This window comes from Xylaria bambusicola (assembly GCF_022495145.1).
Source record: "Xylaria bambusicola strain CBS 139988 unplaced genomic scaffold F5B22scaffold_11, whole genome shotgun sequence".
NCBI lineage: Eukaryota > Fungi > Ascomycota > Sordariomycetes > Xylariales > Xylariaceae > Xylaria > Xylaria bambusicola.
Genome location: NW_025953564.1, coordinates 411208 through 433409, shown reverse-complemented (window position 1 = coordinate 433409; position 22202 = coordinate 411208). Strand labels below are relative to the sequence as shown.

General features: G+C 49.0%; 4 protein-coding genes and 2 non-coding genes across 6 annotated transcripts; 2 read left to right on the top strand and 4 right to left on the bottom strand.

The window, feature by feature from the left end:
- Nucleotides 1-215: 215 nt before the first annotated feature.
- On the bottom strand, nt 216-314 carry F5B22DRAFT_t77. The gene has a single exon. It is a non-coding gene; the product is annotated as a tRNA-Glu (tRNA).
- Nucleotides 315-326: 12 nt separating this feature from the next.
- On the bottom strand, nt 327-417 carry F5B22DRAFT_t76. The gene has a single exon. It is a non-coding gene; the product is annotated as a tRNA-Arg (tRNA).
- Nucleotides 418-759: 342 nt separating this feature from the next.
- Nucleotides 760-4086, bottom strand: F5B22DRAFT_598473 (heat shock protein Hsp88). Its single transcript, XM_047974366.1, has 6 exons — nt 3725-4086; nt 3578-3639; nt 3461-3492; nt 1958-3407; nt 1552-1860; nt 760-1493 (listed from the first exon to the last, which is right to left on the bottom strand). Exons 1-6 carry the CDS (start codon nt 3735-3737, stop codon nt 1209-1211), a joined length of 2151 nt encoding a protein of 716 aa, XP_047832823.1. The 5' UTR covers nt 3738-4086; the 3' UTR covers nt 760-1208.
- Nucleotides 4087-5216: 1130 nt separating this feature from the next.
- F5B22DRAFT_53146 (N-acetylglutamate synthase) lies at nt 5217-8029 on the bottom strand. The gene is made up of 3 exons (XM_047972734.1): nt 7527-8029; nt 7193-7384; nt 5217-7135 (listed from the first exon to the last, which is right to left on the bottom strand). Exons 1-3 carry the CDS (start codon nt 7572-7574, stop codon nt 5324-5326), a joined length of 2052 nt encoding a protein of 683 aa, XP_047832822.1. The 5' UTR covers nt 7575-8029; the 3' UTR covers nt 5217-5323.
- Nucleotides 8030-9821: 1792 nt separating this feature from the next.
- Nucleotides 9822-12601, top strand: F5B22DRAFT_635040 (GMC oxidoreductase-domain-containing protein; the record flags this gene model as incomplete). Its single annotated transcript, XM_047977081.1, has 11 exons — nt 9822-10002; nt 10102-10132; nt 10205-10383; nt 10525-10607; nt 10671-10788; nt 10844-11136; nt 11245-11461; nt 11511-11597; nt 11651-11808; nt 11848-12328; nt 12408-12601. 11 exons carry the CDS (start codon nt 9822-9824, stop codon nt 12599-12601), a joined length of 2022 nt encoding a protein of 673 aa, XP_047832821.1.
- A 5255-nt stretch (nt 12602-17856) lies between these two features.
- F5B22DRAFT_52840 (uncharacterized protein) lies at nt 17857-21507 on the top strand. Its single transcript, XM_047972710.1, has one exon. The coding sequence runs from the start codon at nt 18328-18330 to the stop codon at nt 21142-21144; it is 2817 nt and encodes a 938-aa protein (XP_047832820.1). The 5' UTR covers nt 17857-18327; the 3' UTR covers nt 21145-21507.
- Nucleotides 21508-22202: the final 695 nt, after the last annotated feature.

Sequence of the window (22202 nt, the reverse complement as noted above, 5' to 3'; positions counted from 1 at the left end):
CAACCTACCTCTTCCAAGTTTGCTCAGGAAACCTTGGTATATGGAGAGATATACAGGTTTAGTTTAACTTAATTAAGTACCTAGGTAGGTTAAGTTTCACTTTCCCAATGAACTGAACCAACCAAGCAAAAGTAAAATAACCACCAATTGAATACACTATGAAAAGGATGACTCAAAGTCAGGAGGGAAGGTAAGCAAGCTGGACAAAAGTTAAACTCCGAATCGGGGAATCGAACCCCGGGCTTGACGGTACCACTTATCCCAGATGACAGGGACATGAGAGCGTCAAATGTTAGCCACTACACCAATTCGGAAGAAAGAAACATCGACCTCGGCCGGACTCGAACCGACAATCTCTAGAGAATCTACTGCTGACAGCACCGAAATCTAGCGCCCTAGCCATTAGGCCACGAGGCCGGTTGTTATTTGACTGCATGTTGTTGGATTCGAGCAATTTGTGACACTCTATATTCCTAAGATCAGATGAAGGTGAGAGGAGGAAAAGTAGGTATACTAGGTGTTATCATGTAGAGTAGCCTCTCATATGCTAGAGTTCAGCTTCAGGGTTTGTGCTTGAAACATTTTCTTTGCTTAGGTTTTGGCTTGTTGAATGTATGGGAAGATCTTGGTGTTTGACTTTTATCTTCCCATACAGAGAAGACACACGATTAGAGAGAGCAAGAGAGGACAGAACTAGAACAACCTTAACCAGGCAGTCATAAAATAAATAGCTATAGTACATACTCCATATAATTTTGCTTTCATTATTAGTAATTATCATCTCTATATTCGAGGGCCTTACAAATTACTAGATAAGGTTCCTAAGCTCATTAAACTACCTCAGCAGGAAAGGCACATGGATAGGACAACTTGACTCAAAGTCTCAATACTCTTTCACTCAGGAACGCAAAAAATATAGTTATGAACATACCCATATCCGGATAAAGTCTATCTCAAGTCTGCAGCCAGCCTCGTGTACTAATGGAAGCGGCCGTAGATATTCTATCTCTAACACCGCAAATATTCGGTTGGGATGAGAAGCAGCAAGTAATATTCCGAAACTCATCATGGTCAAAAATCCAGTGCCCCGGCCCCCCTACCCACGTTTCAAGTCATTACTTTTGTGATATTCTGTATTGGTCTCGGGCACTGTACCCGTTGTTGGGCAGATGGCGCCACTCTCAACCCATTGCGTCGGGGATATACACCTAGGATTGAGCCTCGTCGCCCTCGGGTTTAGCGGCGTCGGCATCTGTCATCTCCTCGTCTTTGTTACCCTGACCCTTCTCCGCCTCAGCGGCTTTACGGGCCTCCTCCTCGGTCGCCCTCTTGGCCGCCGCCTCGGCATCAAGTTTGGCCTGCAACGCTTCGCGGTCGGCCTCTACTTTGTCAAAGTATCTTTGAGTGATGGGACCGGCCATGGCGCGGATCTCATCTATCTTCGCAATGTAAACGGCCTTGGTGGTGTCCTCACCCTCCTCATACAGCCAGTCCTAATAAAAAGTCAATTATACTGCATCGACTATAGCATGGGAAACATGATAGATTTACCTCGCTCTCGGTGAGTTTAGCCCTCAACTTATCCTTCTCTTCCTCGCTGGAAAAGTCGGCATACTGGTCGTCTAATTTGTTTCGCATGTCGTAAATATAAGTCTCGAGCTCGTTCTTCTTCTCCTCGGTGTCGGCCACCAGCTTATCCTGCATGATCATAGCTGCCTCTTTCTCGATCAAAGACTCCTTAACAGAGTTTTCGAGAGATGTAGTTCCAGCAACGATGGGAAGGTCACCCTTGCGAACCTGCTTCTTCACTTTTCGTGTCTTGGGCTTGCTATCGTCCTTCTTGTCGTCGGTCTCCATAGCCTAGGGAGTCACTACGTCAGTCGATGGCATCTAAGGGCTACAGCAGTTGACACCCGTAACTCGGGGTCAAGCCGTTATGAAGGAAAGGTAAACTCACATCACCGTCTTTCTTGTCGCCGTCTTCCTTAATTTCTTCTTCGACCTCTTGGTCCTCGACATAGTAGCCACTCTCGACATTCAAGATACCGTGGATATTGACTCTGGCCTTCAACTTGCAGATCATGAATTCTGACTTAGAGTCTGCCTTGACTCCCTTAACTGAGAATCGACCGATGAAGGGGGCCACCTTGCCGGGAAGGTCCTCAGGGTTCGAGTAACGGGCCTCGAGGTCAAAGGGTTGTTTGCGATAGAAGGTCAGAATCTTGGTGGATGGCAGGATATTACCCCGGCCGAAAACAGTCAAGCTTGTATCCTCATCGGGGATATCCACATCCTTCTCCCACGAAAACTCGATCGGGTAGTGAACAATATCCGAAACGGAGAAATCGCGGACTTTGAAGACGGGCGATAGAATAGCACAGGCGAAGGCGCAACCTCGAGCGATGGCCTCGTCTTGGTTGAGAGTGAACGACAGACCCTTGCCGAAGAAAGCCTGGACTCTCTCCTTAATAGCTGGCACACGGGTGCTACCACCAACCAGTTCAATGTAGTCGATGTCATCCTTGGTCAGCTTGGCATCGGCAAGGGCCTGCTCCAACGGGCCCGCAACCTTGTTCAGGAGAGGCTCGACGAGGGCCTCGAATTCCTGCCTTGTTACCATGGAATTCACGTCAACATCGTCCATAAGAGACTCAATGTTTAAGGGTGCTTGTTGGTTAGCGGACAGAATCTTCTTCATCTTCTCGGCGCCAGCCTCGATACGAGCCCAGGCCTTGCTGTTGGGCTTAATGTCGAGGTGATATTTGCCCTTGAATTCCTTGACGAAGTGGTTGACTAATGCCAGGTTAAAGTCGCGACCACCGAAGTGACGGTCGAATGCAGTCGACTTGACGGTCAGTTCGCCCTTTTTGAACTCAACGATAGAGCATGAGTAGTTGCTGTGGCCGATGTCTACAAAGCAGACACGGCGTGGCTTCTGATCTTCAGTAGGCAAATCTAGCTTCGTGATACCATAGCCTAAGGCGGCCGCTGTGGTATCGTTCATAATCCGAAGAGGCTTAAGGCCAGCGATCTCAGCAGCGTCAACAATGCTTCGTCGCTGGATATCGGTAAACCACGGCGGCACACTCAAGACAACATCGGCCACTGGTAGCTTAAGCTCTGCAGCAGCGGTTGCCTTGACCTTGCTGAGAAACATAGCAACAAGTTGTGTGGCTGTGAACTTCTCCTTGTCATTCTCTCCGTACTTGACCTCGGCGCCAACCTGACCACCGCAGTCTACCAGGCTGGCGGTGACATACTGCTTCTCAATCTGAACATCGGGGTCATTGAGGGCGCGTCCAGCGAGGCGCTTGAGGCAAGAGACGGTGTTCTTGAGGTTAGAAATTTCTTGTGTCTTGGCCTGCTCGCCTATGTAGCGGGCTTTAGGGCCGAATCCAACGAGCGAGCTAGAGGCTATCGTCAGCGAAAGGAAGCAATGCGGGACGAGTTCAGCACTTACGGGGTCGCACGGTTGGAAACCTCATTGGTAATCTAAGCCACAAATGACCTGTCAGCCTTGCCATCAGGGTATAAAAGTTTAAAGCAGATGAGTGGGAAGCGAAGGGGCATTACGCACAACATCGACACCTCGATTTCTCGCGACAGCAATAACTGTGTTGAGCGTTCCGAAATCGACACCTGGAGAAGATCGGCATTAGTTGACATATGAACGCATATAAACAAACGAAGGCGCAAAGGACGTCCGGGCTCGGAGAACACATACCAACGACGCTCATCTTGGCTGGAAATATGTAACTAGTGGGAGTAGTTTGGTTGCACGGGATTCAGGCCGGGGTTGGTGCGAGGGAAGTATTTCTAAAGGCGAAAACTCGAGACGAGGTCGGCAGGTAATAAACAACAGAGCAGAGCAGAGCAGGCCAGTTGTCAGAAGGAGACTCGGGCGGTGAGGCAAGGGCGGGGTGGAGGGGTCTATAACCAGTCGTCAGGCGTACTTGAGACGCTTTCTAATGTAGTCACTACCTAGCACGGCAGGGTCGAGGAACGATTCTTTTTTAAATATGGCGTAGGAAAAAAAAACACAGAGGTGCCCAATAAAGACCAAGTACCCAAGTGGGAGAAGAGACAGGGCGGACAAGTTCTTCATGTCTAGCCTGCTTACCCCTCCGGTCTTTTAGAGACACGCCTGCTCTGTCGGGGGAGTGTTTTTAGCGCCTACGCTACTTACAACGGTTCTAGAAACTTCACGTCACAACGAGAAGAAAACCGCAAGGTCTCTGAACGCATGCGGACCGCCTCTAGCTTTTCTCTAGCTTTTCTCTAGCTTTTCTCTAGCTTCTTGATCTCACTACCTACCGACTCGCTCGTATCTAAACTAACTCCTACCGGCATGTAATCTTTGGAGCATTTAGGCCATCGATCCTCTGTTATTATAGCTGACAGCCGGCCTCACCCACAGAATCATACTTAAAAAACTCCAAACCCACGCTTCAGGTAAGACCCATTCATATGAGATCATCAGTTGCCAAGTCGGTACCTGACTTTCTGCTACCACATATTTGATATGGTTGAACAAATACCCGAATAATAAAACGTCTTCATTACTCGATACCTTGCCTCTCTTCCCCATTTATTCTTCTCTTTTTTTTTCTCTTGCACTACATAGCACGTCAGGTAACGACCTACCTTACCTACCTTGCCTGGTACCTCTTTCTCTCATGGATATGGTAGGTGGGTTAGGAACACACCCTTCCCTGCTTATCACCCCTCTATAATCTTCATCCACGCACCGCAATGGACGCCTACGGCATAGGTATGGTGGGGTTATAACGCGTGCAGTAAATAAATTTGCCCCGCTGGTGAATCAAAAATAAGCCACTGCGACACATACCTACCTACCATCTGGATACCCATGTGGCAGTATCATCTGGGACTTATCTACAGTAGGTCAAAGTCTCAGCTTTACTGTGGGTTATACATTATTACTTTAAATGGAGGGTGAATAGAATATTCCAAGCGTACAAGTATGTAGCTATACACTGGCCAAATGGGAATGGGACGAGTGGCAGTAATGCCATACCTATCAGAGGAATGAGGAACTACATACTGTAGTAAACCTATCGCTGGGTTAATCCATCTTCCATCAGCCATTCAGCTTCAATTGCTAGCCAAGGCCGAGACAAATGGAAGCCTGTAGAGTGTTGCCTAGCGACCATCAGCCGGTGATTGGCAGCTGACAAAAACAAGTTAACATCTCCAATTCCTTGGTATGTCCAGGGGGCTCTTCACATGGCAACCACGTAAGTCATGCTATATGCTTTGATTCTTGTTTCAGCGATGTTCAGAGATTCCATTCATTTCTCTGCTAATCGACTATATGCTTTTTATCTGCCCACGAGGGCTCGATGCCACGGCACACGGCCTCGTAGTCGTCGAATCTTTGGTCATGCAACGTCAGTTTCGGGGTTGTCCAGAACATAGTCCAGTTCATCCCGTTGAGCTTCAGCGTGCCCCTTGATCTCTCAAAATACCACTTGTTGACGGGGTTGTCTTTTCGGCTCCTCCAACATACCCCCTCGGGGAAACAGTTCCGGACCATGGCATTAAACACAATATCCGCCACACCTCCCGCGCCCTGGCTTTTACGGAGGACGGCAAACTTATCCAAGTACGGCACTCGCCGGCTCAGGTCTGTCGTGCCTGGGGGAATCTCCCACGTGAGGATGGCGCCGCCTTCATACTCGCCAGCAATGATAATACCCGCCAGGTTGCCCTCAACGCGCTTCAAATAATGCTCGACGTCGAGTTTCCGCCCAAAGGAATCTTCAATTAAATTGACTAACCGCGGGAGGTCGATGCATGGATCCGTTAAGCTGAGGCTACTCTGTCCCGGCTGCGGAGGTTTCCATGGTGTTATTTTAGGATTGGGGAAAATAGTGAGAGGCATACCACGCTTAGCCAACGTCGTCAACGACCCTATCTGGGAAGCTCCAGTTGATGATGTGATTGGTGTGAAACGTTCCGTAGGTAGCGAAGACGACTGGACTGGTTTGTCAGTCAAAAGACTATGGATAAGTGGGTTTTGCCCTCGTCGCGTGCCAACAAGCGCAAGATCCATTACGGTCTCTTCGGGCCGCCGCTCTTTTGCGGCCTCTTGTGGGGTCGTTATGATCGCTGAGGAAGTTGGTGGAAGTAGAGATAGCGCGTCCCTTGCCAGCTTAGCATTCTCCAGATGGTGTGCTCTGTCCGTGCTTTCGCCTGACATTGCTAGGCTTACGGGAGCCTCTAAATCAGCTTGAACCTCTTGAAATTCGTGCTCAAGATTCAAGAACATATGTCTGCCTGTTGCTCGATTCTTTGCCGGGATGCCACCAAGGGGTTCAAGAATTATAATACGGTAAACTTCAGCCGACCTCAAAACTTTCGTCACGGGAGACTCATCGTCAAGCGCTTGCACGAACTGAAGACCTGAGAGTTGCCTCGTGAGTGCTAGGATAGCGTCATTCACATCAACAGGCTTGCGGATGCACGTATCTGCCGTGTATCCATAGGAAGGTATAATGGCGATGAGGTCATCCTGTAAGGCAGTCATGAGCTCACTTGAGTTTCCAATGGATAAATCTTGTGAGGTGAAGTGTGACGCAGGAGTGCCATCTTTCTTAGCTATAGTGATAGGCGAGTCGATCACCCTTGCGCACGGTGCATCGTAGTTATCGATGGCTGTGGCTATACGTCTTGCCTGGGTGGTTGCGGTTTGCCGCTGGGTGATTTCATCCAGGCCTTCTCCGTTGGAGTCAACGACCACTACACTGACGAGACCGAGCTTCCTGAGCCGACCAAGTGTTTTGGCGACTCCGTCGAGCGTAGTGTCATTCACCGTCTCGGGGACACGGAACTTTACCAAGGCCACAAACAGGGGCTCCTGGATTGTAAGGTCCTGGTCCGACTTCGGACTAGCTCGCGAGTTGACCGATTGCCCCTCGCTCGCCGCGACATTGCCTGCTACAATTGCGGAGGGATCTGATACGGCTTTACGCCCATCTGACTTGACTTGTGCCGCAGTGCGTTGCTTGAAAGCTATCGTCGATTTTCTCTCAAGGAAAGGCACAAACCTATTCATGTAGGCTTTGGCATCCCGCTTCGTGACTGAGGTTTCAAGAACGGTAACCAAAAAGTCCTGTTACAGTGTAAGCCGATAACTTTGGAATTGCAAGCGGAGCTTGATTATCGTTACTCTTTCTTGGGTCTTCTTCAGCTTCTGCGCTTCTGATATGGAGGCGTAAGGCGACACAAATGGTGGCGCAGTTCCACCACTGCTTGCAGGTCGCGCCGGGCGAGAGGTGAGGGTCGAGGATCCTCTACCCCCTGCTGCTCCATGAGATAATTCATCTGATTTGGTATGGGTGGAATGCTTGAGCAATGGTGTCTGGATGAGCAAGAACAAATAAGCCTTCGGTTACGCCCAACTTGCGTAGCTAAAGCTGTAGCGCAGTGATGGATATACAGCATAAATGTTATACATAATGATATACATGGCGGCTGTAGGATTACCGAGGTGAGTGACATACATTCCAGCCAGCAGCAGCTTTCCTACACGTTGTATGTCGCAGGATCATGACGCAGAACACATGGTATAGATCCCCTTGAAACGGGCGATTGGGGAGGAAAGGGCTGCGGTTTTTCAAGAGAACATTTAATAAACGAACGGATGGTGGAAGCGACAGAAAGTGATGCTTCAATTGAGCTTTATACCCAACTTTGAACCTCTCAAGGTTGTGAAACCGGCCCTGATGGTGACTCAAAAACTCCAAGCATGCATGCAATGGGAATGCAACCTTTAAAGATGCCTGCCTACCAGTACCTAAGGTACTTACTTGCCCAGTACTTGCCCAGTACTTGCCCAGTGCCTGCCCAGTGCCTACTAGAGCGCTAGCTCGGCCCTGTAAGGTTTAGGTAGAGATAGCGACAGATACCAGCACTAACCTACCTAGCTAAGTAGCGATAAGAGAGAATATGATAAGGACTGTACTTACAGGAATTCAGTACCTACTACAAATCGTACATATCTAGTGCTATCTCAGGCTCAGAACACTTCATAATAACCTCAGGCGTCCTCACTGCTCTGTAAGGTGTATTGTAGATGTACCTAGGTGCCTAATGCATGTGGAGGCTCGGCTAGGGGAGCTTTTAAGCTGAAAATAGCAATAAGTTATACTTGCAACTAAGGCTCACCTCATGTAATCCTCTTGGAGTATCCCGCGGAGGAGAATTAAGGCAAGCAAATCGTGTTGCCGAATCTGGTATCTCGTGTCACTGTAAACCAAATGAGCCTATGCAACGCGTGGGGAAAAAGATGAAAGGCGAGAGCGAAGCGAAACCCCGAATTCGGCAATTCAGCCTTCCTTTGTCTTCCAATTGCGAGAAGGTGGTGTAAGGGAGTCCGCATATTTGTAGATGTTCGGGGATTAATGACCAACCGCCTCCATCGTCGCGTCATATCTGATGAAAACAAGCCATCAACATCGAGAACATATTCATTAATCCGCAATGAGCAATGACGTCTCTCCATAGATAGACGATTTAAAGTTGCTTTTCTGGTAAAAACTAATACCAGTCATACGCAAAGTAGGACATGAAGCTGTACCTCGATGTTTTTAGACATTTCTCGAAGAAATATGGGCAGAGAAGTAAGATACTAACCGAGGCCTCCTTGACCGCTCCCTTCCTCACTAAGGGGCAAGTACTCTCTCTCCAAGTCCATAGTCTCACTGTATATAGCCTCAGCCTAGATACGAAGGCCCTAAGGAAGCCTCGTGCAACAAATTCCACATGGTATCTCATTGCTGCAGTACTATGGAGTGCATCATTCTTCTGCGTAATGGGATCCATGGTGTAAGCTTTGGCAACTTCTGTAGCTTGTATGATTTAATGCTCAAGGGCCAGGTTAATAACAAAGCCGTTTCGACATAAAAAACTCATTCTACAATTTCCACGGTAATAAGATATCACATATTTCGGAATTTGATACACTGGCTTTCTAGGCCAAACTAAGGACAGAGTTTCAAGCCTTCAGCGTCAGAAAGTGTCAAAATCCACGACATTGATAATGTGTTAGTACAATGCTATAATAAATAAAGATCTGGTTACATCTTATGAGACTTGCTCCCAAGTCCGGTCCATATTAAAATAAATGTGATGGTAAGCACAAATATACTGCTTTTTGACTCATTGGGCTGTCTAGGAAGTCACAACATCAACCTCGGGTGTTCAACACCATGAAAAGGATGTCTGACTTGCTTCAAAAACACTATCTCTAGGTCTAGATTGCAGAATAATTAGAGTCATAGTAGAATGAACAAGAAAAAGGTTGCAGCATTATACCATTATGACCATATAGAATTCAAAACATGATAGTAATCCATACAGTAATACCCACTACCTAATGCTTCCAAGTATGTGCTTGTAAAATAGCTAGCTAGGCTAAGGGCCGTATAAAATTTCTAAAGGGTCTCGTGTTTACATTACTATGGAGGCAATGGTCAACATATTGATGTACAAACACTAGAATGGATATTTAACAAAGCTGGAAAACAGTACAAGTATGCTCAAAGTACCAAGTACCTTGGAATCAACACAACGGAGAATGAGGTGTTAATAACTATCGAGCATGTATGCCCGTATATTTATGCACATGATCAGCAACAGCCGTATTGGTGCAATCAGACACAAAACGTGAACTTGCTACCATCACTCAGGCGATTTAATTTACACCTAACCAGCCAGCCAGCATCTCCCCTCTTATTATTCATTCCTATTATCTTCCATCTTCTTCCTAATCAGTTGCTTCGCTCTCCGATCCAACAATGAGGCTCCTACTCGCCCGTATGCTCAGCCTCTGCGCGCTCTTCTGCCTCGCTTTCGGCATCCATATAACCCCTAACGCCAACGGCTCGCTTCCACTCCGGGAAAGCTACGATTACATTGTTGTTGGCGCTGGGATCGGCGGTCTCGTAGTCGCTAATCGACTTTCTGAGAATGATTCAGGTGTGTATATTTTCACACTTACATAAGTATCCGTTCATCTTCCCGCACGACATCCATATTGTTGACAGAGCAGAAGATACTAATATGCCTTCTTTCTAGTATCTGTTTTGCTTGTAGAAGCCGGAGAGCTGTAAGTGTCACCCTCTCTCTTGTGAGTATCTACTTGCATGCGACGACTGTTCTCATATTTTCTTGCAATTAGGGATGATCGCGCGGAAGATATTACGGTACCCGGAAACATTGGACGCCGAAATCCGTCTCAATATGCGTGGGCTGTGACGACGACACCGCAGGAATTTCTCGATAATAAAACTCGAACATTCAATCAAGGACGTGTTGTTGGCGGCAGCACTATTTTGAACGGCTTGGTTTGGACTCGAGGTTAGTCAGTGCGCAGGGGCTCCTACCCGCTTTTGGAGTCTATGGAGATGAGACGTATTGAGCTGTCCTTTTCAGACACTGAAACCTAGTTGTTGATCACCGAAACAAGACCGGTGTTACTGACTGAAGGCTTCTAAACAGGCGCAGCCGCGGACTACGATGCCTGGAAGAACTTGGGCAATCCTGGCTGGGGATGGATGGACTTGCTACCGTACTTCCTCAAGGTGCTATTTCAGCGCATATCTTGGTACTTTGATCGAAGCACTAATACATCCTTCATCATCTAGTCCGAAAACTACACGATGCATAGCAATCCATCATTCTATTCCAAGCCGGCACAAGGCAAGCACGGGAAACACGGACCAGTTCAGGTTGGGTTTCCACGTTATATCTATGAACAAACCTGTGTGTTCGATTCAACTAGATAAGGTATATACCTGCGACTAATATGAAGTTATAGATAACTTTCTTAACGGTGTTCAAGAGCTTGGCATCCCCCTGAACGCAGATCTCAACAGCGGTTATGCGACAGGCGCGGATTTTGTCTCAGGCAGCATCTTCAAGCTAAACCAGTCGAGAGCTGATGCCCGCACAGCATACCTAGATCCCGTCATTTCACGCCCTAATCTCGAGCTACTGACCGGCTATACAGTGACGAAAATTCTGAATGGAGTTGTTGGTAATCAAACATCGCGAAACTTGGCTCGGGGGCTGGGGACTAAGTGGGGGGAAGTCACTGTTGCTGGAGTCGAGGTAGAGTAGACAGTTTCGAGATCCTGTCCACATAAGCCTTCTCTTACACCACGGCTCGTTTCGATCCATAAAGAGCACTACCGTATTGCTAACGTCTCGTGTGTCCAGATCGCGGTGAATTCGACCACACCAAAATTCAGCATATCTTGCAAAAGGGAGGTCATTCTAGCTGCAGGAGCCATCCTATCGCCCGTTCTACTCCAAATCTCCGGGTTTGGGCCAGCCGAGCATCTGAAAAATAACCTCAATGTGGATGTCCTGGTACATTTACCTGGAGTCGGGAGCAATTTGCAAGATCATGCAATGATTCAGCCTGTATATAATTGTGAGCGCACGATTCCGATAAACATATAGCTATATTAATGAGTCGGTAGACACGGCGCCGGGTATTTTTTCCGTCCTAGACATCGACGGTGACACTGAAGATGCTGTTCGAGAAGAGTACCTTGCGAATCGCACGGGTAAGCTAATCGGTTCGGTTCGATATAGGGGAATCAGTTAACAAACAGCCTAGGGCCATGGACCGCAACAATGGTCAATGCTGTGGCTTTTCCAGCGCTCGGGCAGATACTCTCACAACGCCTTCACGTAATTCTAAACAGTTCAGCCCGAGATCTCCCTCCGTCGTATGACGCCACATTGCGCGCTGGCTATGAAGCTCAGGAAACCGAGGTCCGTGCTCTACTCTCCAGTCATGATGTTGCTGCCTAGGAGATTATGGCAACATCCTGGGGTCAACTGGCTGTAAGTGCAATGCATACGCTCTCCAGAGGAACAATCCATGCACGCTCGCGTTCGATATTTGATAATGAACCGCCGGTCATCGACCTTCGGCTATGCTCGCATACCTTTGATTGTGAAATCCTGCGGATGGGAGTTGAGTTCAACGACCGCCTTATTGCTACTGAGCCTATGAGTAGGCTGCTGCCGGTACCCCCAACGGGACTGAAGACCCAGGACCTAGAGAATCGCAATGCGCTGATGGAGACAATCAAGACTATGGTACGCACGGAGTTTCACCCTTCTGGCACGGCGGCGATGATGCCACGGAGCGCTGGTGGCGTCGTTGATACCAATCTGAGGGTATATGGGACGACGAATTTGAGGGTAGTAGATGCGAGTATCATGCCGCTGATTCCCGGCGGACACATACAAGCCGCCATTTACGCTGTTGCTGAGAAGGTACTGTCTCGTCCTAGTTGGTTCCCGGCAACCGAGGCCGAGTGTTGCTGGACTAAATGTGTTAGTTACTGACATGGGATGTGGGCTAGGCTGCGGATATCATCAAGCTAGAGGATCCCTTTCAGCCGCCCTCCTCTCCATTTCACCATTAGGGTGGTATCAAAAGGTTGCTTTCTCGAAAGTCACCAGTGGTTGTGTCAGTACCAAGGAATTCCGGATCTTGTCATGTCATTACGAAGATCTTCGAGACAGAATGGCTTGTTACGAGCATGACGGCGCATGACTGCTTGCATTAGATATTCGCCAGGGAACAGAGATATGAAGCTTCTTAGGAAGAAAGCTCGAAAGGGGGGCTGTAGTCAATGGTATGGTATCATCATGGAATACCGTCACTAATGAACATATATACGGTTAAGGAAACATGCGGGCTTGACCAAGCTGATGGCAACTGCTTGCCCCAAGGCTATCATCGTACACATGTGAAGGTGAAAGGTCGATCTTGGTTTTGTCACACACGTGCTATTGTACTTAGATCTGTTCAGGCGGGTTATTCTTCCGAAGTTCGCGTTGCTCAACCATCCATATTGAAGGTTGGTGAAGGATGGTACTCCGAGGTAGGTACCTATGTATCTGGTATGTACATCTGGATTGATACCTAGATCCCTATTGATAGGACGGTGTCCAATAAGCCAATCAGAGGACTGGAACACGTATCGAATTTGATTTTCCCATTGAAAAAGTTGCAGATTTTTCTGATTGGCCAAGCCCAGCACGCTAGCTAGGCTCCTATTTGACACGGCTCCACCACTGCAATCAGCCAGTCACTCACCACTGGCTATAAAGTCTTGCCCTCTCTCCCACCCTCTTGTTCGTTTCTTCTTCTTTTCTTCTTCATACTTACCTTGAGGGACCATTTGAAGCTCCAGAATTTCGAATGGTAGGACAGGAGACCTGCATTGCACAGCGCGGAGTTAACTGTTCTGTATTATCCTTCGGGATCGTACTCCTCGCAATTTTTGATGTCTTAACCACCTCGTTTTCGTTATGTGCACTACCGTGTGTATTGCCATGAAGAAGATGAATCTTTGGAGCTGTATTTTGACTCATTGCTGTGGGCCCGTGTTCGCTTCTCTAACTCGGCGCTCAGCTTTGTCTCTGCATTGCATTAACTTTAGGTATTTCCCCGTAAAATGCAGCAATGTTGCTGCTTGCTTGTCACTCGTATTCAGGTATGCCCGACGTGGACGAGAGGGGACAATTACGCGCGGATGGAAAAATCTCGAAGTGTACGGTAGCAGCAAGCAATTACAATGACGGTCCCTATTCCCCGACTTATCCGGAATCAAAGCTACCCACGGCGCGCGTCTGCGTTACGTATGTAGAGGGCCCATTCGATGCAAGGTGTTAGCTGTAGGCTACAGCTGTCCACTGCTGTGCAACTACGATGATTCGCTCAATTCAAAGAGAGGGCCGAGGTCTTCGTCATGTATCTGGAGCAGACGGTAGCCAATTGTATGGACGAGCCCTATCGACCCATGCTGGCGTCTAGGTGGTGCAGGGTAGTGTTCTGAATGACTCTCTGCACAGCCCCCATGCCGCCCCTCCCACATCTCATCACATGTGGTCATCTGTTTGTTTCTCGAGCTCTTATCCGTCGCCACGGATGCACGCACACCATGCATTTTGGCGCAGCTTTGGAGGTCCTCGTGCGGGTCGACAAGCGGTGAGAGTGGTCGCGACAGGGTGGCTTCACTTCTCCTGTGTCTGTCCTGTGCTTGAATTTGGCCCGGAAGGATAGGGACGACTCAGCTGTTGCGGCGCTGCCGAGCAATTTGCGCACGGGTTATCCGCGTGGGTGTCCAAGCTTTCCGTTATACCTACCATCATCAACTATGAATAATACCCAGTTGCGCACTGCAGCATTGGAAATGAAGCATCGTTGCCCGACATGGGTGGTGTCCTTGTCGAGTGATTAAAATAAATTTCGACACTGAGCTGCCCCTCAAAAATTGGGTACAGCTGCACGTAACGACGGTCTTGAGAGAGGGATAGGATTTAGACTAGGTACTGTGCCTATATACCTCACGATGAGGGGTGAGTGTGTTCAGGGGAATCTTCCCAGCAGATAGATACCGGTAGGTGGTTATATATGAGACAAGCAGTTATGGGATGCTCTTTATTTAGCACGCGCCCGTTTCGCGTTCGACATGGATGCCAACAAATTGCCAAATCGCCATAGCGCACCTAACCTGTCCAATCCACCAGTCAGTCACTCACTGGTACCCTACCTACTTACTAATATATATGTACCAATATATAGGTACCTACCTATCTGGAGACATCTGGAGAATGTGGTGGTCATCGTGAAGGGCCTCGAGGCAGTGTCCAGGCTCTTCTTACATACACTACAGAGTACCGTATATTAGTAGTTAAACAGGCTATTGTATGACGAAGGCAACTGTATCACGGCAGGTTGCCTACCATTCGCCAACGCAGATTTAGTTCATAAGATACCGAGCATAGGTAGCTAATCAGAAGCGCGCAACGGATTGGCATCTTGGTCAGACTGGCGTAGGACCAACAACAATCTCTCCCAACAGAAGCTCAGTGTTTGTCGTCGATCGATGTGCCCAGGCCGTTTTATTGGGCGCAATACCGCTCAATTGCACGATCGCCCTGGCAAAGCTACACTGCAGCACCTTCTGTGCTCCAAACCCTAGATAATACCTATCACGCAGGTTATCCATTCGTATACTACTACTGTATGTACAAGCAGGTGTGGCCACACCTCCATTGGTATGGTACCTAGCCTGGTTTCCGAGGAGTCCATGACATCAACCTACTCATTTCCACTTCGGTACACAGCTACCTAGATCTGCACGTAAGATAACATCGACAGACGCTCTGGTGCTGTTTGCGCTCCATGCTTCTTCCCACCAACTATCCAAGCTCCCCGACCGCGCCTGCTTGCCAACAAGCCTTATTCTCTCGACCCGCGTACCGAAGAAGAGCACGAAGCACCATACTGCAGCTCTTGCTGACATCGGCGCCGGGCGGCGGATGTGGACGATTGACTTGGAGGGAGATGAGGCTCTTTCATCTCGACCATCCTATGTACATGTCATCTTTCGATCCGAATCAAAGACAGCCGAGGGCATCATGCTTGGAATGGCTGTGTCTCCATCACCATACCATGACATGACTTGCAGAGTCTTTGGTTATACCGTCCGTACACAGTAGCCAGAATATGATTTGCCAGACTTGGGGAGCAGAAATTGACTATCGCGCGCGATCGAGCATCACACTCGAGACATGACTTTCCTCTGCCTACTACCTACGGTACAATGCGTACATGGTACGCAGTATTTACACCACCTCACCACCACACTCCATCATCAAGCTGTGCTTGGGGCTCTAGCGTGCACTAACGAACGGCCTAAGGCGTCAAAACATGCACTTTTGGGCGCCTGGGTGGATCGGAGTCTCGGTCGGCTCAGGAATGGACCCGAGGCCGGACAACGACAAGGAGGGGACAGACAGACAAGGGTCGAGGGGTCTCACGAGTCACAACCAAGCCAAGCGCTCTGTGAGTGGCTGATGAGAGGTGACGAGCTGATGTTTTAGGACTAAGTAAGTACTTACGAAGTAGGGAGCCTCTCCGTTTGCTGCGTAAAGGCCTCTGCTGTGGACAATGTAGGTAGTGTACACACGTAGGTACACTACCCACACCATCCGCTGCAAGGTGAATGCATACAAAGTCGAGTGACTCAATTCGTGCGGGTTCGAGGTATCTAGACATGCATATGTATGCATCCATAGGTACCCATGCTTTTCTACATATCCATGCCAAATCCAACCCCCCCCTTGTCCCTCTGCCCCCTCGCTCTGCCCTACACGACCCAACGTCCGACCATGCCACTCTTCCGCTCTGTTGGAGAGGGAACCTATAGTATGCGGCGGTTGTGTATAGGTACAGACTCTGACCACGCCTTGATGTACCTGGACTGAACCTTGACAACACGACGGAATACAGAGCGGGTTTGCAGTTCGCTCATTTGCACCATACCTAGGCGGCGTATTGGTAACCCACTGTACACAATATACGGTAAGTACTAACTAAGTACATGTAACTCTGCCGCCTTTTCGCATTTCCGCATCTCGTTGCGCAAGATGGGATGGGCCTGGATGTTTGCATATGCCCGCGGCAGGTTTTCCCCCTCAGTACTCTCCCTCCGTCTCTACACTACACTCCACGACCTGCCTACCTACCTATCCGTCCCTCCTCTCTACCTATCCTTTTCTCTTTCATCCATGTCTATACTCTCCTGTTTTAGATGTGCAACAACCCCCGCCCTGCCGCCCACTTGTCGAAGTCGGATCGGGTGCTGTTGTTGTCTGTCCACATGGAAGAAATTCACAGCATAAAGGGTAGAGCGGTATATGAAAATGTAGGTTGGGTTTCCTATTAGTTATTCTCTTACTATTCAGTCTCCGGACAGGTAGCCTATGTTCTGTTTGATCTGGCTATCCATCTTTCTGCGCTGCACTTTTCCCATCACCTACCTACCGATTGTTTTCCCCAACCCCGCCTGGTCACCTTACCAAGCCCACAATGGTTGGGCGTTCGCTGTTTCTTAGCTCCTCTGTCCAGTACCTAGCTGCGGGCGAGGGTTGGTACGGTACCAGCACGCGATGCTGTGGTTATCGCCCCTTTTCATCCGGTGACTGGCAGTCCAGCGCTCCTGTTCGTGTCCGCCGCGCGGCTTCCTGCTCGTTTTCCGCCATCAAATGCATATCTGGTGCTGTGTCGTATGCCTAACACCAGTACTTGTGTACTTGAGAGGCGTGCTTGTTATTCAAGTGCGCTGGGGCGCACATACCACCTTACCGAGATGGTACATCGCGTACAGCTTGTTATTTTATCTTTTATCTCTATTTTATCTCTGTTCTTTCCTCTCCCGGCTTGTTTCCTTTGCGGCTAGACCGAGACAGGTCAGGTCAACGTGTGGACGATGTCTCTCGCACGGTACTGCATACTGGCACTGGCACTGCTCGGCTGGCAATTGACCTCGCCCTGCTTGCGCCTGCACCGCACCTGGTCCCTTCCCATCCCCAGCACACCTTTTGTGCCTACTGTAGGTTAGAACGCTTTCTATGCGTGCCGCTATATTGTACCTAGACAAGGTACCTAGCCCTTGGTAGCTTGTAGGTGGCCAGGTAAGTACCTCTTCAAGGGCTCTAGCTTTTAGCAGTACTAGGTAGGTAATTTCATTCGATGTTTTGGTGGCTGCTCTTTCCTCCTCTCCCTCTCGCTCACCACCTGCACGAGCTGGTCTGTCCTTCTCCTCTCTCCATCCTCCCTTTCCGCTGGGACTTCAATCACGATTACCACCAACGACCAATCTCGCTCGCCCTGCAACGCCTCGAATCTTTCGGAAACGACACTGCCTTTTCTTAATCTCGAGTCTCCTCTCGCTTCCAGTCCGCTCCACCATCATTCTTTCGCGAGGCGCATCATCTGTTGTCGAACCCATTCTTCTTACACGATCTTCTGCGCGACTCTCGACTCCCGACACTTAACCCTTGATACTCGATACTCGATACTCTGTTTCATCCTTGCCACCTCTATACCTAGGCGGATTATCCATTGTGGATGCATTTTCTTTCGGCGACCCGGTAGTATTACGTGTCTGGCCAACTTCGAAGTCTCTTTTGTTCTTGTTTTCTTTGTGCCGTTCTAGCGAGGCCTTCCTTACCACCGCCACACCGAGTCTTGCCTGCGTCTAGTATAACTCGCATCTACTGTTCTGCTGACAATCGCGACATGCGTGACGTTTGACGCATGAAGTCCACATGAAGTATTCCGCTGCGAGACAATACTCGAAGACCTCATCACTATCGCGTCGAAGCACCATTCGTCGTCGTCATGCCACCCGTACCTTCAAGATAATACACTCGATCCCTCTACCACTTCGACATCTCACTTTCGTGAGGTGTATGTGTTAGATTATGACAGAAAAGCCCCCTTCCCTCCTCACCCAATCATCGACTCCGAGTCAGACGGTCCTCAGTCCTCAGTCCGCACCCATCTTGTCCAACCATGTGCCCAACAAGACTCTGGCGCCGGCAGAAGAAGAGCCATATACGATCAAGTGTATATGCGACTTCGCTGACGATGACGGGAACACGATATACTGCGAAAACTGCGATACCTGGCAGCATATCGAATGCTATTACCCCTACAACATGGTCGAGGTTCATCGTGACGACTTCAATCATTCCTGCGTGGACTGTAAACCGCGAGCACTCGATCGGCTGCAAGCTAACGAGCGTCAGCTTCAGCGACAATCTAACGGAACTCGCACCGACGTCTCGGAAAGAAAAACGACCAAACGGCCACCACCCAAAGGCCAGAAGAAGAAGGCCAGACCCACGGATCTAGGAATAAGTGCCCACGGGGCCACCGAAAACAACTCTAAACAAACTCACGATCCTGTACACACGCATCAGCACAAAAAATCCAAGAGTTCTCATCGCCCTAGTCAATCCATCAGTTCCCAAACTGTCAAACGTAGCCCTCCATATAATCAAAAAACAACGAATCCGCATGGTCACCCTCCTAGTCCAGCGACTACACCCTCAGATCTTCCCCACGAATTTGAAATACATAATTACTCGAGCGGGTTTTTGGACTTGTACAAGGAAGATGGAGATTTCGCCATAAAGACAAATTCATTCGCCAACTTGACTTGTTTTCAATTCCTGTCAGATTGGCTGCGAGATAGTAAAAAGCTAAAGTCAGAGACGGGGTGTGACTACGAAGATGTTTTCCAGTCCCTACCGTCTAATGTCGACTCAGTTCAGGCTACACCTCAAGTGCGATCAAAGAAGCTTCAAGTAGGCTCTGACACCATGGCTCATTGGCAATATTTAGCTTCTCCACAAGTCGTCGATAAGAATGTTTTACTTATCGAACTCAAAGGTCAAATCGGTATCCAGAAGGACTATTGCCAAGATCCGAGTAATCGATGGCAAGACCTCTCTGCTCCGCTGCCTTTCGTCTTTTTCCACCCTTTGCTCCCGGTATACATTGACACCAGGAAAGAAGGTTCCGAAGCTCGATACGTGCGCCGAAGCTGTAGACCAAATGCCACCCTAGACACCTTCCTGTCTCAGGGCTCTGAGTATCATTTTTGGCTTGTGAGCGACCAGCCTATCAAACCTAATGAGCAAATAACCATCTCGTGGGATTTCCGCCTACCAGACAACGTTGCGGAACGATGGATACAACTATTAGGTCTCAACGACGACATGGACAAACAGCCCGAGTTTAACGAGAAAGAGACAGAGACGTACCACAACATTGCTGTGTGGGTGCATAACATACTCTCTGAGTATGGCGGGTGTGCTTGTGACTTGGGACCTGAATGCGCTTTCGCTCGATTTCACAGAACCTACATTGCGCGGGCGCATGGTAAGGAGAAAGGAACCAAGCAAAAGAAGCCTCGCAAATCTAAAACGGGTAACGTCTCACCGACGAGCACGGGTCAGGCGACAAATAGTCGTGCACCAAGTGAAGGTCGTCTTGAGGATGGTGTAGATAACGATTCTGCATCATTGAAAAGCAAACCGCCTAGTCGCGATATGACACCTGCACCACGTCAGGGCTCATTCGAAACATTAGGCGTTTTAACCGAACTGACAGACCGGGACAAACGTAAAGTTCAGATGGTGGAGGACTCGTTCCGTCGCATGGAGCAACAACAACAACCACCCAGAAAGAAGAAACGAACCTCTGATGGAACAAGTAGCGGGGCATCCGGCGCCTCGTCGAAATCTAAGTCGAAAAGCGCTCCAACAACTACAGTGACAACTAGCAGTACGATAGAGAGTCGATATGTGGATGCTGGTACCTCTGGCAGTGTTGGCGGCTCACCCACCAGTGCAATATCACCAACATCAGTGGATCCACTCAAGCAACTGGGTCAGCGTAAATCTTTTTCACTGCCCCCACGAAACCCATCACAAGGTCCCCATCCAGAGTATCGAGATGTAGGTGTTCAAACAGAACCAGTAAATGGGGCGTGGTTCAGTGATGATCGGCCAACTCAAAAGCCAAAGAGGCGAGTTGTCTCGCTATCCAAGAGGCTGCTGGAAAGTAGGCACCGGCTTCGAGCCGAAGATGATTCGCGTCGCACAAGCACAGCTGCATCTCCGACGTCGGTAGCGTCAGCGCTGGTCAAGATGGATCTGGACTCGCCTACGACCGAACAGCCGAGCACCAGCACAACGATACCCTCCCCTGACACAGCCAACGCCACGGTAACGCGGCATGAACCCACAACTACAGCAGTATCTGAAGATACCCCTATGTGTGACGCTCCAATAAATTCACCTTCTAGTACACAATCGTCACTCGTTCACGCATCTACGCCGCCAAAAGCTGCCAAGGTGAAATCGCCTGAGCTTCGCGTTCAGCTACCGCCTGTTCCGGCGTTCAATAGCTCGTCGACAGTGGCAAGCTCAGCTATAACGCCTGTGTCTGCGTCAGGTAGCGTGGCCCAGTCTCCATTTGCTGCAAATAATCTTCATAGCCCATCTGTGCCTCCGCCTGTGGGGGGAGTTGTGGTGCAACCGAGCCCTGTCAAGAAGAAGTTGAGTCTCAGCGAGTATACGAAGAGTCGAACAAATAAGGCCGCTGCTGCAAAATCGTCAGCTGCCTTGAAGCCACCACCTACTACGATTATTGAAGAAGCTAAATCACCAATCAGCACAGATGCTGTCATGTTCGATTCCCCAACAAATGAAAAGGGTGCCGATACTTGAAGGCATGGTGCGGTCAAGTTCTTCGACATATAAAGATATGGAGTTGTCCGGTGTGCATAGCTTAGGCCGTTCCTATGCGGTTTTTAATCATGTCCTTTCAGTTAGGAGTTACGGATACCAACTTGGCGTTCGATATAGTCAGGGCGCCCACGATGACGGTTCAAATTATTCTCATATTCGGCGTTGGGGACAATGGCTTGAATCATGGCGTATTCTTGGAGGGGATCATGGACATTGGAACCCTAGGATTTTTGAACAGACCCATCTGATGGTCTTCTCGGTGGCCTGGCACATGACGATGCGACCTCTCCCACCTCTGTTGTGTGATCATTACTCAGTATTCCCTTCAGGCGGGGATATATATAGTAAATGGCTCGATTCAGCTCGACCTGTTGGGCCAAAAACTCCTCCACCTTGAGGCCCCTATTGAGGTACGAGACATCAGGGTCATAATAGCATCCACCTCCCGGTATAAATACAGATCACGAGGGCGCCACAGCTTATTTATCACACCAGCCTTGACTTGGGGTGGTATCGGACAAAGGAACAATAAGGTGTTGCTGAATGCTACAAGGGCGGCCCGTATGTGTATTACTAAGAAAAGGCGGCAGACGTGTCTCGGGTAAAGAAAAAAAGGGCTTTATGACAACTTGTACGTATTGAAATGCATAAGTGGGGGTGTAACAGAAAAGTGTCTCCGGCAGGAGATGCTACATGGCTCATTAACTATACTTGAGCAAGAATAGAGACAAGCGAAGGGAGGAGCGAGAAGATAAGGGAAAATCTCAAGTCACCACTCGGGACCTGAATGTGCTGCCATGGAGTATTCTGTCTGTGTGTAACCCGCATATATATGTGCATCTGCGATTTTCGTCTTTCTGTGATGACCGTAGGGTATCTTTGCGAGGGTTTTAGGTAGATATATTGATTATGAATTATGAATAGGGTGTAGACAATGAATGAGATTGGCACACATACAGTAGAGTACATTAGTTTGGATGGAGGGAGGGAAGCAGGAGGAGGGGTCTGGTGTGGTGTGGCTGTTAGGTAAAAATTGC